General features: G+C 46.9%; 1 protein-coding gene across 2 annotated transcripts; it reads left to right on the forward strand.

The window, feature by feature from the left end:
* The first annotated feature begins 4,288 nt into the window (after nt 1–4,288).
* On the forward strand, nt 4,289–6,727 carry LOC123093323 (F-box/kelch-repeat protein SKIP11). 2 transcript variants are annotated; one of them, XM_044515254.1, is made up of 2 exons: nt 4,289–4,460; nt 5,037–6,727. In XM_044515254.1, the coding sequence occupies exon 2, from the start codon at nt 5,134–5,136 to the stop codon at nt 6,430–6,432; it is 1,299 nt and encodes a 432-aa protein (XP_044371189.1). In that variant the 5' UTR covers nt 4,289–4,460; nt 5,037–5,133; the 3' UTR covers nt 6,433–6,727. The 2 variants fall into 2 exon arrangements, with proteins under 2 accessions (XP_044371189.1, XP_044371190.1); XM_044515255.1 differs by having other exon boundaries at nt 4,380–4,694.
* Nucleotides 6,728–19,049: the final 12,322 nt, after the last annotated feature.

The raw sequence follows: 19,049 nt of genomic DNA on the forward strand, positions 1-19,049 counted from the left end.
CTCCTTTTTGGTCCAGAATTCCAGCTGCTGGCATTCTCCCTCTCCATGTGAATCTTGTAAAATAAGAGAGAAAAGATATGAGAATTGCACCATAAAGTTTAATAATAGTCCATAATGCAATAAATATCAACATAAAAACATGATGCAAAATAGATGTATCACATAGCAAGAACATCAAACCTCACATATCAGATGTGATCTAGATCACAACCTGCATCTACTCATAGAACCGCTCATGATGCCACTATTGGGAAACATAGTAGAAAACAAAAAAAATCCGCCCTACGATCACCCAGGAACAATATGAAGATGCATAACGAGTTGTGATTAATGATCGTTACCGACTCCTGGAGTGCAGCGGAAGTAGAAGAGTCAGTGTAGATCGTACTTGGAGTCCCTCGAATGTCGATGACGACCCCGCAAACCACCCTCAAATGACCCCTTGAACAGAAGAATGAAAGCACGACCTCTCAACTTGGCTGCAAGCGTACGGTCTTCACGATCCGGCAATGCTTCACCGTCGAGAGCTAATCATCGCCGGAGAATTATATGGAGGAGTTTAGAACCGCATTGGGCTTCTAATTATGAGGATTAGAGGTGGCTAGGGCTAGCTCTAATTAGTCAACTAGGACCAACTAGAAAAAGAACTATATCAACTAGAGGAGGCTCCAAAACTTGTGTATCAATAGGGATAAATCCTCTAGTATATATAGGTTAGGAGGGGAGGAGAGGGAAGCCACCAAGGAGGGAAAGTCCCTCCTTGGGGCGCCAGCCAAGGGGGAGGAGTAGGAGTGTAGGACTCCTTCCCTAGTCTGATTCCCCCCCCCCCTTATATGGCAAGGGGGCGCCACTTCCTACTTGGGCCTTGTGGCCCAAGTTGCCTTCCACCTCTTGGCCTTTTTAGGCCCGTTGATATTTTAATTAAATATAAAATGTTCTGAATATTTTCAGAGAATTATAGATATAATTTAACATCCCCGAAAACATTTTCAAACTATATATAATTAATCGATAATACTCGGTATTACCTGATACTCACCGAAACCCTTCCGGTGACCCCGAAATGCTTCCGGAACCTCTCGGAACTATTCCGGATATTAATAAAACAATTCCACAAATGTATTCTCATCACTCTCGTATTACTAACACCCAAAAGATCATGATTACCTTAAGCTTGTGACCCCGTAGGTTCAGTAAATCATAGACATGAACGAAACCCCTTCGTTCAATGACCGATAGCGGAACCGCGGACATCCATATCGGTCCCTATGATTACATGAATGATATTCGAGTGAACCTTTGGTTATCGTGTTATGTTCCCTTTGCTTTGCGATACTTTACAAAACCCGGTGTGCATCGGTATCCTCCTGAGTCATCACCATGCCCACTATACCGTTGCTCCCGTTACCGGTTCTGTTCTTTTTCTTGTTAACATGTTCCGGCATCCCCATGATGTAGTCACCTGTGTCTAGCCAGACGATGCTGGATGCCGTCACACCAAGTGGGCCCTAAGAATATCTCTCCATCGTCGGAGGAGCAAATTCCAGTCTCGAGCTGTTCGGTCACTTGGCAAACTTTCCGGTGAGCCTGGAAGTTGTCGTTATGATCACCTTGTTACAAGTGACGTTTGAGCAACCCCAAAGCCCACCATATGGTAGGAAGTGACCGAGACACTCTCATGGTCTGAGGAACTAAAACACATGCTAGCACTTCATGCTATAACAGATGATTTCACATGATATAATCACAAAGTATAACATACAAGTTTGGGTCAATTCAATATGATCGTTCTTCTAACATCATATCCTCAATGTTTATTTCAGGACTATCATTACACTTAACAATAACCCAAGATCCGGAAACCTGATCACCAACAACACTTGAGCCAGTCCTTAGAGGCGGGACCGGGAACCTATTGTTTTGTCGTTTATCATTCCACACGTGCATATGAGTTTTCCACTGAATCACATATTCCAGAATCATAACAGTTAGCAACATGAAACATAAACTCTTAATTATGAATAACGAAAATTTAATAATACAAATTATTACCTCTAGGGCATATTTCCAACATATGCTTGTTTGGTTGCGTCATCTTTCGGATCCAATTTGAATCTCATCTGTTGAAGAAAGAATGGGAGTCTCATTAGGGGCAATTTGGCTTGTGTGTGAGCTTGAGTTGTTAGTTTGGATGCATCCTAAAATTTATTATACATGTTGTGCAACTATTTCCCCCACAAGGTACACAAACCAATTAGGTTTGCTCTTAAGTTTATTTCTTGTAGTTTTGAGAAATCCACCGTGATATAAGCTCCCACACCGCACTGCAAGATCCTCCTAGCTCACAAGAGCTGATGATTTTTCAGGTTATTAGAAGAGTTGTTGTATAGTTTTGTGCAGTTTTCAAAAGAAATCTAGATAAGTACTCCCTCTAAGAAATATAAGAGCGTTTAGAACAGAGGGAGTACAACACAAACTCAGCATGAGAAGTCAAAACGAATATTAGTATAATAAGTACACTTGTCATAGCAAATAACCAAGTTGGCTAAACCGACCTCTAGCTGGCACATACGGCTGTGCAAAATGACGGACAAATAGCCTCGCAGGCCAACACAAGGTAATAGCGTTGCCAATCACTCAGTAGGGCCAAAAAGGGAAAGCATTTTGGCTTGCGAGCTCAAGCTATAGTTTGGGTGCATCCTATTCTTTTTTTCTGGTACAAGTGATCCCTTTTTGTTCAAGGTACATAGATCAATTGTACATATGTTTGTTTGTAGTTTTGTGTAATAGTCATCGTGGTATAAGATTCCACACCACACATGCACCAGCTCATGCGTTTTATGACAACAAGATAATCCCTCGAGAACACTACATGCTCCTAACTTACATTTTTTTATTTTAAACATGCGCAAAAGCTTTGTCTTTTCTCATTAATTAAGTTTACATGACATATCCGATGATGGGAATACGGGAAAAAGGCTCCTCTCGTGGTATGATGGACTTCAAATGCTTCGTGCCAGTCAAAAACCCATCCAGAAGCTTCCCCATTTATCTCGGCGACGATGACGGAGGACATTGAGGAAACCTTTTTGAAAACGCCACATTCATTACATTCATCGTGTTCCATATTTGCACGAGCTGACAAGCATGTGTAGGACTTTTCGTCGGGTTCACTCTTGATTATCTTTATAAGCGAGGCCATCCCTTTTGATTTTTCAACTGTTTCTTTGGTAGTAATTAACCAGCTGATTTTTTTTCACAAAAAAAATTTGCGTGACAATTTTTATATTTCACTCAAATCCCACCCGGGTCGAGCACTCTAGCTCACATGTCACTCACGAAAATGTTGGACCTGTTCCAAAATAAGAACCATCATGCCAAAACGGCGCTAAAGCGACTTGGTTTACGTGTGAGTTCGAGTAGTTAGTTTGGGTGCCTCTTAATTTAACCAAATGTAAGTGCCACACATGTGGCACGAAGCAATCCCGCCTTGACGTTTTTACAACTAAAGTTGCCATCCGAAAAGAAAAAAACAAAGCTAAAAAAAACTGAAACTTGCCATCCGAAAAAAAAGTTGTCATGCTTGTGACAACTAAAGTTGTCATCCCACATCATACTACAAGATCCTCCAAGCTCACCAGAGCTGATGCATTTTTTTTCTTTCCTTTGAGGGAATCAGAAGAGCTGATGTATGGTTTGTGCAGCAGTTTTGAAAAGAAGTCTAGATAACCCCAGCATCTCACAAGACAAACGCATATAGCATTACAATAAGCACACTTGTCCTAGCAAATAACCAAACCGACCCCGAGCGAGCTGGCGCAAGCGGCCCGTGCAAACGACGAGCAAATAGCCCCTCAGGCCGGGACAAGGACAGGAACGAAGAAAGAAAGAAAATTGTTTCACGAGGAGAAGGGGATAATTTTATACTGCTAGCACCAACGCTGCCAATCAGACGAGGCAGGCAGGGGGCGGCGAGCGAGCGAGCGAGGGATGGATAGATACGCGGGAGACGTGCGGGCGTACAGGCAGAGAGAGTGGGGAGAGAGAGAGACAGGGTGAGTCCACCTCAGCTTCAGGTGAGCTGGCCGGTGGCCGCTGGGGCATTTTTCTATTTCTGCGGCCTGCCCGGTTTCCAATTCCGACGAGCCAAAACAGACGGACGGGAAAGGGGTCGGGGGAGGGAGAGAGAGAAAAAAACGGGGGAATAAAAAGGGAAAGAAATAAAGCGAGAGGAGAATCCCAATTCCCCAAGTAGTACGCACGAGAGGGGGGAGGGAGGAGGGCAGCGCGCACACACCAGGGGAGGGGAGGGGGAGGGGAGGAGGACTACAAGAGAGGAGAGAGAGGCGGGGGGCGAGGGGCAGCGGCAGAGGGCTGCAGCAGGGGCAGAAGCATTAGAAGGGGCAGTTGTAACCAAGTGGCAGCAGTAGATAGAGCCATCTATCTATCTCTCTCTACAGGTATAAATCCTTGCTCGCTTCCTCGCTCGCTTGCTTTGCTTGCTCGCTCGCGCATCTGGTAGGACGGAGGGGGCAGAAGGAGTTGGTGGTGGGGAGGGAGGGAGGGAGGGGATTTCTCGGGCGCCGCGGCGATGGGGGCGCGCTGATTGGGTCGCCGGCCGCGATCTTTCAGTCCAGATTTCCTTGGGCGGGCCCGTGCGTGATCTTGCCATGGGTTCGATTTGTTCTTGTTAGGTGATTCTTTCTTGCCCCTCCTGCGCATGTTCTTCCTTCCTCTGTTGGATTGGATTGGATTGGATGGAGCCGCCCCCTGCTTCTCCGCCTGGATTCGCGTCGCCCGGCGGGGTCGCCGCGGATGGTGGGAGCAAGATTTGGTTTGGTTCTCGGGGGAACGATTTGGGGGTGGGAGGGCGGCAGATCGGTTGGGTTCTCGCCGGAAGATTCGATTTTTACGCCTTGTTTTCTTCACGCGCCCCTCTCAGATCTCAAATGCCCCTGGTCCTGATCCGTTTCTTCTCGCCGATTTCGTCCGCGCTTACTTTCCTCCCTCCCCTGTTAATTCCATTATTATTGCAGATCGCGGCTAGGAGATCAGCGAGCGCGCCCAGATTTCTCCCTTTCCGGATCAGTCTCATCCGAGAAGATAATAAGCCGAGCGGGAGGGGGAGAGGCCATGATGCTGGAGGGCAAATCCTGCCTCGTCTCGCGCTCCCTGCCCAGCTACTGCGACCCGGACTCCGACTGGGCGTTCCTCCTCAGCGGCAGCAAGCGCCCCGCGCCGGAAGACTTCGGCGCGGAAGACATGGAGGAGGTAGACGCCGGCGGCGGCAGCGGGAAGCGCAGCAAGTCGCCTTCCCCGCAGCCGCACACGCCGGACATCACCGAGAGCCACGGCTCCAGCCGCCATGCCTCCTCAGGCAGCAGCGGCGGTGGGGAGCAGCAAGGCTCTGGGGCCAATCTCATTGGCGAGATTGGCCGCGACCTCTCCATCAACTGCCTCCTCCGGCTCTCCAGGTCGGACTATGGCTCCGTCGCCTCCCTCAACAGGGACTTCAACTCCCTGGTGCGCAACGGGGAGATCTACCGCCTGCGGCGGCAGAATGGTATCGCCGAGCATTGGGTCTACTTCTCCTGCAATGTCCTGGAGTGGGATGCCTATGACCCCTACAGGGAGCGCTGGATCCAGGTGCCCAAGATGCCACCGGATGAATGCTTCATGTGCTCTGACAAGGAGTCCCTGGCTGTGGGCACCGAGCTGCTTGTGTTTGGGATGGCACACATTGTGTTCAGATATAGCATCCTGACCAATTCATGGACAAGGGCTGATCCCATGAACTCTCCCCGGTGCTTGTTTGGATCAACAAGCGTCGGTGAAAAGGCGTATGTCGCTGGAGGCACCGATGCTTCTGGAAAGATACTGAGCTCTGCAGAGATGTATGACTCTGTGACACACACTTGGACACCCCTTCCCAGCATGAATAGGGCTAGGAAGATGTGTTCTGGTGTGTTCTTGGATGGCAAGTTCTATGTGATCGGTGGTGTTACCAACAACAACCAGGTACTGACATGTGGTGAGGAATATGACTTGAATCGGGGTTCGTGGAGGGTCATTGAGAACATGTCTGAGGGCCTCAATGGAGTGACGGGTGCTCCTCCACTCATTGCAGTTGTCAACAATCAGCTCTATGCAGCTGATTACAGTGAGAAGGATGTGAAGAAGTATGACAAGCTGAATAATAAGTGGATCGCTCTTGGGAAATTGCCTGAACGGTCTGTGTCCATGAATGGATGGGGCCTTGCTTTCCGAGCCTGTGGTGACCGGCTGATTGTCATTGGAGGCCCAAGGACTTCTATTGGTGGCATCATTGAGCTTAATTCATGGGTTCCCGATGAGCAACCGCCTGTGTGGAATTTGGTTGCCACACGGCAATCCGGGAACTTCGTGTATAACTGCGCCGTGATGGGTTGCTGAGTCCACTGAATAAAAGATTGGATGCAGTGGATATTTATGAAGGATGATAGTATGCACAAAGGCAGCCTGTTCAATTGCTCCAGCCCTGATTCTTCGTAGGGATTTATGCCTTCTGCCCAGTTAACTGGACATCTGCTGAGCGGCAGCACTCATGTAACCCTTGAGTTCTAATACTTCTGTTTTCCTCGCTAATCCATTTCTACATTTGCAATTTGGATCAACAGCTCGTGATTTCAAAGATACGAGACTATGCAAAAACAGTGTTATATTAATAATCTAGAAACAACTTCCAGAATGCTCGCCTTTCACTGTTGATGATGAACAACCTGTTAAGCAATACTTGATTTATCTTTGGCTGCAACTAGAGCATGTTTATCAATTCACTGCTATGTTTCTTATTCATCCAGCTTGCTTCATGATATGCTTTTCTGAATTGTGTTATCAGCTTGTAGGTTGGTAATGATATGTTGTTTTGCTGGTCGTGAATTTGTATGTGCTAGGGATGCTGGTATTGTTCTAGTTTTAGTTGTGATGGTTTGCTTGACTCAGGTGTTTTAGTTCATGTTTCCATGTACTGATGTTTTAGTTAGTCAACTGAATCGAGTTTGAGATGTTCTGTTTCTGATGGATTGTCAAAGCAGGTGTAGTTTTCAAAACTAGATCATTTTATTGGCTATTTTGGTGACAAGTTTCCTGGAAGTTGTCACCCTTCTACCTGTAGTTGTTGCTAGCCTAGAAGTAAGTCTCCTCATGGTTTTACTGGATAATTGAATCATCCCCGAGAGCGAGAGGGCAAAAGGCTCTCTAGCTGAGCGTGTTCTGTTATAGCTGTTTCAGCGAATTGATGTCATCCTTTATTAGCAATGTTGCAATAAGGGAACATATACTATATCATTAGTAAGGTTAATAGGAAGTGATGCATTTGCAACTGCTGTTTATTGTAGTCTTTTTGAGTGACTTATCTGACCATTTGTTCGAACCGTATTTGTGATCCATAGGGCATCCACATTCTTCTGTTTTGGGCACTTAGATTTGCATACATGCTTCTTACTGTGTGGTAGCATCCATCCTACATTGCCCCTGGATTTCTGGAATGAGAGCCGAATTGGTGGCGCGCTGAGTGCAGATGGCGGAGCTTGCTATATGAAAGGAGCATGTGTAATCTGTCGATGTCGACCCTTGCAGACATATATATGTGGTAAAAAGAAACCTTGTAGTTCCTGCCATTTGGAGCAAGAAGCGGGTTGTGAGCCGATCAGAGCACTGCTGCACTCTTTTATGTGTCATCTTGCATAATGTGGCAACCCTTTGTTCTTCTTACATGAGTGAGAAATACTCCCTCTGTCCCATAACGTAAACGTTTTTTGACACTACACTAGTGTAAGAAAACGTCTTAGATTATGAGACAGAGGGAGTAGCATTTTGCACGACAGTAAACTCTGGTTGTAGCAATATAGTCCTCGTGCGAGCTTCTTTCGGAGCAGCAAGACGTTTAGAATCGCCACGGGTCTCGTTCGCGTTATCGTGTTTGTGTTTGTACTGCAATCCCAGATTTTTGTTGAAACAAAGCAAGCTGAGTTTTGAGTGGGGTTGCATTCGCTTTGAGGAGTGAATTCGCAGGCACTTGCTCCCGTGCTTTGCTTCCCGCCGCGAAAGGAACACCCTTGCAAGGCAGAGAAGTAGAAGTAGTAGAGGTAGAACCACGCGTGCCGATCGGTGCAGAGAGGCCTTTCGCTCCGTCCGGTCCGGTCCGGTCCGGTCCAGTCCGGTAGCAGCGGTGCGTCCCGATGCTACGCTGCGCACACCGTTTTGTTCCCGGGGCAACTTGGCAGGTGACCCGGCCCGACACGACTCTGCCGCCGAGACTCGCTGACCATTTCGTCCGTCCCTGGAAAAAGGGGAAAACACAGGGAGAAACGCTCCTCCAGAGCACGCACGAGGACGCTTTGCTACCTGGAAGAAATCATCATCAGCCTCGCTGCCGTGCTGTGTTGCGTTGCGTGAAGCTTCCTTCTTCCGACCCTGGACGGCTAGTAGGCTAGCTAGCCTAGGACCCGTAGCAGCCATCGAAGGAAGGATGGATGGATGGATGGATTCCCCTCGAGCGTGGTGGTGGAAGCGTACGCCTCGTGCCTCCTTTACAGCGCGGCCGCTTGCGTTGCGTTGCGTTGCGTTGCGGCGGTACCACCTTTTCTTTCCTCCATTCTTCTCCTCCGGCGGGCGGGGCGGGGCGGGGCGGGGTCTACAATAATTTCAGCCGTGGCCGTCGCTGTTGTGCCATTCCGGGCATCCAGTTCTGTCGTGCGCGCCTCTGCAACCGGCACCTGCGTCTGCGTGCGAGGTCGATCGATCGACAGCTCGCACGCACGCACATGCGCCCGAGCGCTCCAGAGAGATAATCTCATCTGCCTCTGCTGCGCCCAACCACTGCCTTTAGTCCCCTGTCCCGCCCCGTTTTGGCCGCCTCTCTCCGGGTGCCAGCCACAGCTGCCAAATCCGCCCGCCCCCATTACGCCCCTGATTGACCCCTGCCTGCACTGCACAGCTTGCACATTTTCGTGCATGTATGTATGTGCCCGATTTGTTCTTGTGTTGCTCTCCTTGAGTGGTCGACCAACAAGAAAATTAGGCGAGTTATTAATTATATTCGCTGGCGGGGCGCCCTTCTGGAATCTGGATGGATGGAGGAACCTTTATCCTCCCTCACCGAATAATCACCGCAATTTCGTCCGGTTTACACGCTCGCAAGTGTCATTTGCCGTGCAGCCAGCCCGGGACGGGATTGGAGAACATTTTTGGGTGGAGAATATGTACATCTATCTGTCCATCTATCTATCTATCTACCCATCTCGTCTCCATCGAGCATATGAAACCATGCCCCCTCACCTCACCTCATCTCCCACTTTATTTATTCCCGCGCCGGCGATTTAATGCGCTGCGTTAGGCGCCCCGAATTTTTTCACCAAATGCCCCCCACTGTTTAAATGTCCCAAGAGTGATCGGCACGCCAGAGCAAGCGAGCGTACGTACTGTCATTTTCCTTCCTTTCTCCCCTGCATGCCTCCTCCCTCCTTTGCATGGACGGAGAATCATCCCGCGTGAACGGTGAGGTGAAGAATGGTGGTGACGCGTCGACGCAAGTGGGGAGATGCTAGCCTTTCCGTTCCGTCTCTTTCCTTCTCCGATCGGAACAATGCACATCAGATCTTCCTACCGGCCGGTCTTCGCCGTCGCGTCGCCGTCCAGGCTCGGCCGTTCCCATGTGCTGACGAGAGCGACGGGCGGTAGCCGTCTGCGGCGCCGGCGACGGGCTCTTGGGTTTGCGCCTCGTGCCGCCAGACCATTGACGGCGTCTCCAGGTCAAACTTTACGGCTCTGGTAAACGCACGCAAAGCTTGCGTTTGACCTGTCCTTTTTTTCCCGTCTGTTTGATTGTTTCTTTGTTGTTGTTGAGAAATGTCTGTTTGATTGTTGGGCTGGATGTGAGGTGCGCTCCGGTTTAGGCCTGCTGATTAACGAACGGGCTTCAAGAATCTCAACGAGGCCGCTGATAAAGCCCTTATCCAGGTCCATGTGGCTCCGGCCCCTCTCTTTCTCTCTCTCTGCAAAAGAAGCCCAGGTCTGTTGGTTTGTTTCTCTCTGTCTTGCACAGTTGAGACCTCGAAAAGATTCAGGCAGATGGACAGGCTGCAGCCACCACGCACAGAAGGCAGGCTAGGCCGAGGTCATCTGATTGTCCTTGCCAGGGCCCCGTCTTGAATTCCCGAGGAGGCCGGGCCGGCAGCAACAACAGCGAGGCAGCAGCAACAGGACCAAAGGGAGTACCAGTGGTTATCTGCACATGTGAGCGCAGAGCAGAGAAAATTCAGAGAAGCCCCAAGCTAGCCGCTGGAGAGTACCCCTACTGCATCCGGTAGTAGTACTTTGACGCACCCCTCGTCCATCGGCCAAATTCACTGTTTTGACCCTTTTTCTTAACTTAAGCACGATTTAACCCTATGTGCAAATTTTTTTCGTATTTGATCCTTTTTCTACCGTCATTGTCTTTGGCGGTAGGGTAGCACACCCTACCGCCAAGCCCTTTGACGGTAGGACTTACTTACGCCGTCACGTCTGTTAGGTGTGAAAAGGACCGTACCGCCACGGTCTTTGGCGGTAGGGGCATGCACGTAATTATAAAAAGGGCATGCATGCAAATAAAAAATTCATTTTTTACAAAAAGGACCCTACTGTCATAGCCTATGGCGGTAGGGTAACACATCCTACCGCCATAGACTGTAGCGGTAGGGTCCTTCTTGTAAAAAACGAAGGTAACGATGCAGGTAAGTCCTACCGCCAAAGGCCTTGGCGGTAGGGTGTGTTACCCTACCGTCATAGACGATGACGGTAGAAAAAGGGTCAGATCCGAATTTTTTTTGTACATAGGGTCAGATCACGCTAAACTAACAAAAAAGGGTCAAAACAATGAATTTGGCCTCGTCCATCCATTCCTTCATCGGTGGCTGTTGCCTTTTGTTCGTCGGCCCCTGCTTTCACCATTCAGGCTGGTCACAATGGGCAAGAACATAAGCTAATAACTTACACACTTCCCTAGACTATGTTACTACCTTCATAGTGGGTAGGAACATCTATGTAGTGTCATGCAACGATGCATTTATTAAGTTATAGACTCATTGTTTCTTGGAGTGTGTGATGTTTCGGTAACTTAGCTAGTTACCACAAGCACCTCTCTCTTCATTAAATATGTGTCACATAAGCAAAGTTGTATTGGAGTGTGTGATGTTACTCCTAAGTTCCTCCCCACTGTGACTAGCCTCACCTCCTTCTAAGGCTGGTCATAGTGGGAGTAACATATGTAGTAACATAGATGCCACATAAGCAAAAATGTTGATGTGGCAAGTAGTTAATGAGGAGAGAGGCAAATAGAGTAACCTAATATGTTACCATCACATAGCGCTTTCCAATGCAAAATGAGTCTACAAGACAATAAATGAACATGTGTATGTTACTACACATATGGCACTTCCCACTATAAGGGTAGTAACATAGAGTAGTAACATATGCATGTTACTACTCTAAGTTACTCCCCACTATGACCAGCCTAATCCCCTCTGGTGGCCTGTAAAAAACGTTTGGATTCAGCTTCTGTCGCCTCGGTTCACGTGTTCGCCGGAGGCTTCTCGCTTTGTCTCGACCTAGTGCGCCTCACCTCGGAGATTCGCTTCGCCTCACGAGGCAGCAGTGTGTGTACCAGGCCACGCGCGTGCGTCACGGTGGCCTGCCGGCGGGGAATCCGCGGGTGCCGCCGCACAATCAGCGGGGCATCATGCCGCAATCATCCATCCACTGGTGACGAGCGCGCCCGGTCTCCGCTCGGCCCGGCGGATCGGCGGTGAATCGTACCGCTGCGTGTGCATGTCCCGTCGCCTTTCGGCACTCTGCAGCGGCCGCACGGCGAGTAGGCCGGTGCATGTGTGGCCTTGTCAGGGCAAGTACTGACAATGTTGTAAAGGGAAGTACCCTCTGCCAAAGGGAGGAAATGAATAACTCATCCCACTCGCCGCTTAACTGGTGGCATTGTACATTTTATTACTTTCACACATCCGCGCAGCGTCAAATTTTCAACTTTTTTATGCAGTTAGCCGCACTCCGCAGCCGCAGAACAGCCGCACAATTTGAAATAAAAAAAACATCCCAAATTAAAACATAAAATTTTATCTGTCGACAATATCAAATTACCTCACAACATCAAATGCGACACAAATACAACAAAGTTCTGCAAAATACAACAAATAAAGAATAAAACTAGGAGGTTTTTTGGTCATGCCATTTCCAGTACTCCTTCATCGAATCTTTCTGAAGTTCATTGTGCGTATCGGCGTCTCTAATTTCATGGTGCACCTTCATGATACGTCAGATTCGTTTCTCTTTTCTAATCGGCATAACGCGCACGTCCATGAGATCATAGAAGGTGTAATCCAAATCACGCCCACATCATTCTCAATGATTATGTTATGCATGATCACACAAGCAGTCATGATGTATCAAAGGTTTTTCTGATCCCAGAATCTAGACGGTCCTCTCACAATAGCAAATTGGGATTGCAAAATCTCAAATGCCCTCTCAAAATATTTCCTAGCCACCGCTTAAGCATTGTGAAAATAGAGTCCTTTCTTACTTTGGGAGCTTTGGATTGGCTTCACAAAAGTGCTCCACTTCAGATAGATCTTATCTGCTAGGTAGTACCCATAGTTGTAGGTGCAGCCACTTGCTTAGAAGGTCAGTGGTGGAGCTTCTCCATTTGTTAACATGGCAAAAAAGAGGTAACAGGTCAAGAACATTGATGTTGTTGCAAGATTCAGACATCCCAAAATATGAATGCCAAATCCATGTCTCTTGATAGGCAGCGACCTCAAGAATGATGGTGGCATCCTTCGAGCGTTCTCTAAACTGTCCATGCCATGCTTTAAGACAATTCTTTCATTTCCTGTGCATGGAATCGATAGACCCAAAACCGACGGGCTTTGTTCATTTCCAAAAGCCTCTGAGTGTCTTTAGCATTGGGTACTCTCAAGTACTCTGGACAAAATACTTCTACCATAGTCTTTGCAAATTGTTTGACATAAAAGATAGAAGTGCTCTCTGCCATCGCCAAATTGCCATCAATGTAGTTTGCCGGAATACCATAGGCCATCATGCGCAAAGTGGTAGTAATCTTCTGCTCGGTGCTATGTCCAAGCAAACCAGCACAATTCCTCCTCTGCTGAAAGGCCCAGTCATGTTGCTTCACGAAATTGCAAATGTGGATGAACAAATCCTTGGACATCCTGAACGGCAATGAAAGTACCTCGCTGGAAAAATGGGTGGTGTACCAAAATAGTTGCGCATCAACCTCTCATGCACCTCAACCTGTTCTCTCCAGATGAACTCACGGACAAACACGACACCACCATGCTTTAGTTTCTTCCTCTTGTGCATCTCTATTAGCATACAATGTCCTCTTCTTCAGTCAAATCAAATTCCTCATCTGACGAGGAATCGTTCATGAAAGAGGAGTCGCACGAGCTCATCTACAATACGAAAATCACCATCTTCATGGGCGATAAAAAAACTCCTAATTTGCTTGAATTTTTACCTTGGGGGAATTTTGTCGAACACGTTGTGTGCGAGGTGGAAGAAACTGGTCAGAGCCTTGATGGTGCTCACGTAAGACGTTTGTGGTGGGTGATGACTGCTTCTACCGCTTCTAGACGGCTGGCGACTGCCGGAGGACGCCACTGGCAGCGCCACACCACCGGATGCAACAACCGAAGAACTGCCCACTCAGCGGGGTTGTGGTGGTCACGCGGCTGCCCTGCTAGCTCCGGTTGTAGGTAGCGTTACCACGGAAAGCGACTGTGATTTGCTAGAGCCATGACGGCCGCCAGAGCTACGACGAAGAGGTGAATCAGACAAAAAAACGTTGGCGGGGCAGGTCCAGAACGACGTGTCGTCGGTTGCTACGCTAGCACAACTGGTGATACGTCTCCAACGTATCTATAATTTATGAAGTATTCATGCCATGTTTACAACAATTTTATATGGTTTTGGTATGATTTGAATGGAACTAACCCAGACTAACGTTGTTTTCAGCAGAACTACCATGGTGTTGTTTTTGTGCAGAAATAAAAGTTCTCGGAATGGGCTGAAAATCTACTGTGATTTTTTGTGAAACAAAAGAGACCCCCGAAGCATCAAGGAAGGACCAGAAGATTCACGAGGAAGCAACAAGCCTGAGGGGGTGCCCACCCCAGGGCGCGCGAGGCAGGCTTGTCGCTCCCTTGTGGGTCCCCTTGACGTAAGACCGATGAAAAAAATTCCTATAAATGCCCAAACCCCCAAAAAGAACTCTAGATGAGAAGTTCCGCCGCCGCAAGCCTCTAAATCCACGAGAACTCAATTGGGACCCTATTCTGGCACCGTGGAGGAGGGAGAAATCATCACCGGAGGCCATCTTCATCATCCTGACGGGCACCATTACGAAGAAGGGAGTAGTTCACCCTCGGGGCTGAGGGTATGTACTAGTAGCTATGTGTTTGATCTCTCTCTTTCTCTCACGTGTTCTTGATTTGGCACAATTTTGATGTACCGCGAGCTTTGTTAATATAGTTGGATCATATGGTGTTTCTCCCTCTCTATATTGTTGTGATAAATTAAGTTTTACCTTTGAGGTTTCACTATTATCGGATTGAATATTTTTATGAATTTGAGAACACTTGATGTATGTCTTGCATATGAATACCCGTGGTGACAATGAGGTATTATATTGATTCACTTGATGTATGTTTTGGCACTCAACTCGCGGATTCCCGTGGTGACATTGGGGTAATCTATGCATAGGGGTTGATGCACGTTTTCGTCCTACTTTCTCCGTTAGAAATCTTGGGGCACTATTTGAAGTTCTTTGTGTTGGATTGAATATTATGTATCTGGTTGTTTGATGCATATCGTATAATCAACTCATGGATACTTGTGGTGACACTGGAGTATCTAGGTGTAGAGTTGGTTGATGTGTATCATATGGTGTTATTTTAGTATGAACTCAAGGGATGTTTGTGACACTTATAGGAATAGCTCAATAGATTGATCGAAAAGGATAACTTTGAGGTGGTTTCATACTCTACAAACAAATTCATCTTGTGCCGCTAGATAAGATCTTCGAAGTGACTCTTTGTTGCACGTTGAGGGATTGTTATATGATTCAATTATGTTAGCATTGTTGAGAGATTGCACTAGTCAATGTATGAACCCTAGGCCTTGTTTCTAAGCATTGCAATACCGTTTGTGCTTCATTTTACCACTTGCCACCTTGCTGATTTTTTATTTTCAGATTACAAAAACATATATCTATTATCCATACTACACTTGTATCGCCATCTCTTTGCTGAACTAGTGCACCTATACAATTTGCCATTTTATTCGGTGTGTTGGGGACACAAGAAGTTTCTTGTATTTGATTGCAGTTTTTTTAGAGAGACCATCTTCATCCTATTCCTCCCACGGATTGATAAACCTTAGGCCATCCACTTGAAGGGAAATTGCTACTGTCCTACAAAACTCTGCGCTTGGAGGCACAACACGAGTCTACAAGAATAAGTTGTGTAGTGACATCAACTGGCGGCGGGGCTATGTGTTCGGACCGAGAGTATATCGACCAGAGAGGGGGGCGGGGGGTAAATGGGAGATTCAAAATTTTTTGCGAATGTTTTGAACTGATTGATCCTCCCTTTTTGATGTCTTGAATCCGTGTCAGTATTTTCCCCAAAGAGTAAGGGGTGATGCGGTACAACTAAGGTAGGTAGATCCCTCAGTTATGAAACCAAGGTTATCAAACCAGTAGGAGAACCAAGCAAAACTATGTAAATGGTACCTGCACACAAAGAACAAATACTTGCAACCTGACGCGAAAGAGGGGTTGTCAATCCCTCTCGGGCAAAATATTGGTAAACTGATAGATTGGTAGATACAAATAAAATAAAGGCAAATAAAACTCAGCGAGGTATTTTTGGGTTTTTGGTAATATAGATCTGAAAATAAAAGATGCAAATAAATAAAAAGGCAAATAGCAATATATTGTTGGGAAATGTTGCATGGAAAACAAAAAAAATTCTATGCACATGCAAGATCTATCAAGGAGATTCATAGCAACAATAGGGGAGAGTGTGTCTATGTAGCCTCATAGACCGTAAGCGAAAGCGTTTAGTAACATGGTTGATGTAGTCGAACTTCTTCGCGCTCTAATCGATCAAGTACAGAACGTACAACACCTCCTCGTTCAGCACACATTCAACTCGGTGACGTCCTCCTCCTCCTTGATCCAGCAATACGGTGAGGTAGTGGATGAGTTCCGCCAGCACGACGGCGTGGTGACAGTGATGGTGAAGCTATCTCCGCAGGGCTTTGCCTAAGCACTATGATAATATGACCGGGGTGTAAGCAGTGGAGGGGGTGCCGCACATGGTTAAGAAATTGTCATGGTTGTGCTAGGCGCACTCCTACCACATATATATAGGTGGGGGAAGGAGAGAGCAGCCATGAGGGCACCCCAAGTAGGCCGAATCCTACTTAAGGTGCTCCCCAAGTGGTGCCCCCCTTTCCTTATTGGAGTGCGGGGGGAAGGAAGGAGGAGGTGGCGCCCCCTCCCCTTTCCTTCCCATAGGGCCGTGCAGCCATGTTTTTTTTGAGACAACCTCGCGAAGCTTTTATTAAGATGTCACAATGTTTACAGGGACGAAAGAAAGTTCTGCAGGGTGCCCTAACCAAACATGGCGGCCAACCCCGAGGGATAAAGCATGCTTCGCTAAGTTGCGAGCCTCGAAATTCGAGTTCCTAAACTCATGACTAAATTTACATATCTCAAAATCATTCGATCGGCGGACTATCTCCTGTATGATGGCACCATAACCCGACGAGTTTTCCTTCTTAAGATCATCAACCACCACCTTGCAATCAGATGCAACATGTATTCTCCTCTAATATAAATCATCGGACGAAGCTAAAGCCACCCTGATGGCCGTCCATCCATGTAGAGGGGCGCACCAGCCCCCTAGTGGGCTGGTCTGTCCCCTCCTATGGCCCATAAGGCCCATACACTTGTCGGGGGTGTCCGAAACCCCTTCTGGTGACCCGATGACTACCCGGTGCACTCTGAAACTATTCCGGTATCCGAATACCATCTTCCTATATATCAATCTTTACCTCTCGACCATTTAGATACTCATCGTCATGCTCGTGATCTCATCCGGGACTTTGAACAACATTCGGTCACCAAATCATATAACTCATATAACACTATATATACCGTCAATGAACATTAAGCGTGCGGACCCTACGGGTTCGAGAATTATGTAGACATGACCGAGACACCTCTCCGGTCAATAACCAATAGAGGAACCTGGATGCCCATATTGGTTTCTACATATTCTATGAAGATGTTTATTGGTCGAACCATTATGACAACATACATAATTCCCTTTGTTCATCAGTATGTTACTTGCCCAAGATTCGGTCGTCGGTATCTCTATACCTAGTCCAATCTCGTCACCGGCAAGTCTCTTTACTCGTTCCGTAATACATCATCTTGTAACTGACTCATTAGTCATTTTCTTGCAAGGCTTCTTATGATGTGTATTACCGAGAGGGCCCAGAGATACCTCTCCGATATTCTGAGTGACAAATCCTAATCTCGATCTATGCCAATTCTACAAACACCTTCGGAGATACCTGTAGAGCATCTTTATGATCACCCAGTTATGTTGTGACGTTTTATATCGCACAAGGTATTCCTCTGGTATTCGGGAGTTGCATAATCTCATAGTCGAAGGAATATGTATTTGACATGAGGAAGTCAATATCAATAAACTGAACGATCATTATGCTAAGCTAACGGATGGGTCTTGTGCATCACATCATTCTCCTAATGATGTGATCCCGTTATCAAATGACAACACATGTCTATGGTTAGGAAACCTTAACCATCTTTGATCAATGAGCTAGTCTAGTAGAGGCTTACTAGGGACACGGTATTTGTTTATGTATTCACGCATGTATTTAAGTTTCCGATCAATACAGTTCTAGCATGAATAATAAACCTTTACTATTGCCTCTAGGACATATTTCCTTTAGTCTCCCACTTGCACTAGAGTCAATAATCTAGATTACATTGTAATCAATCTAACACCCATGGAGTCTTGGTGGTGATCATGTTTTGCTCGCGGAAGAGGCTTAGTCAACGGGTCTGCCACATTCAAATCCGTATGTATTTTGCAAATCTCTGTGTCTCCATTCTTCACGAATGGAGTTGAAGCGTCTCTTGATGTGTTTGGTTCTCTTGTGAAACCTGGATTCCTTCTCTAAGGCAACTGCTCCAGTATTGTCACAAAGATTTTCATTGGACCTGATGCACTGGGTATTACACCCAGATCGGATATGAACTCCTTCATCCAGACTCCTTCATCCGCTGCCTCCAAAGCAGCTATGTACTCTGCTTCACACGTAGATCCCGCCATGATGCCCTGCTTGGAACGGCACCAACTGACAACTCCACCATTCAATATAATTATGTATCCGGTTTGTGACTTCAAGTCATCCGGATCAGTGCCGAAGCTAGCATGGATGTAACCATTAACGACGAGCTGTTCGTCACCTCCATAAACGAGAAGCATATCCTTAGTCCTTTTCATGTACTTCAGGATGTTCTTGACCGTAGTCCAGTGATCCACTCCTGGATTACTTTGGTACCTCCCTGCCAAACTTATGGCAAGGCACACATCAGGTCTGGTACACAACATAGCATACATGATAGAACCTATGACTGAGGCATAGGGAATCACTTTCATTCTCTCTCTATCTTCTGCAATGGTCGGGCATTGAGTCTGACTCAATTTCACACCTTGTAACACAGGCAAGAACCCTTTCTTTGACTAGTCCATTTTGAACTTCTTCAAAACTTTATCAAGGTAGGTGCTTTGTGAAAGTCCCATTAAGCGTCTCGACCTATCCCTATAGATCTTGATGCCCAATATATAAGCAGCTTCACCGAGGTCTTTCATTGAAAAATTCTTATTCAAGTATCCTTT

This window comes from Triticum aestivum, chromosome 4B (genome assembly GCF_018294505.1).
Source record: "Triticum aestivum cultivar Chinese Spring chromosome 4B, IWGSC CS RefSeq v2.1, whole genome shotgun sequence".
NCBI lineage: Eukaryota > Viridiplantae > Streptophyta > Magnoliopsida > Poales > Poaceae > Triticum > Triticum aestivum.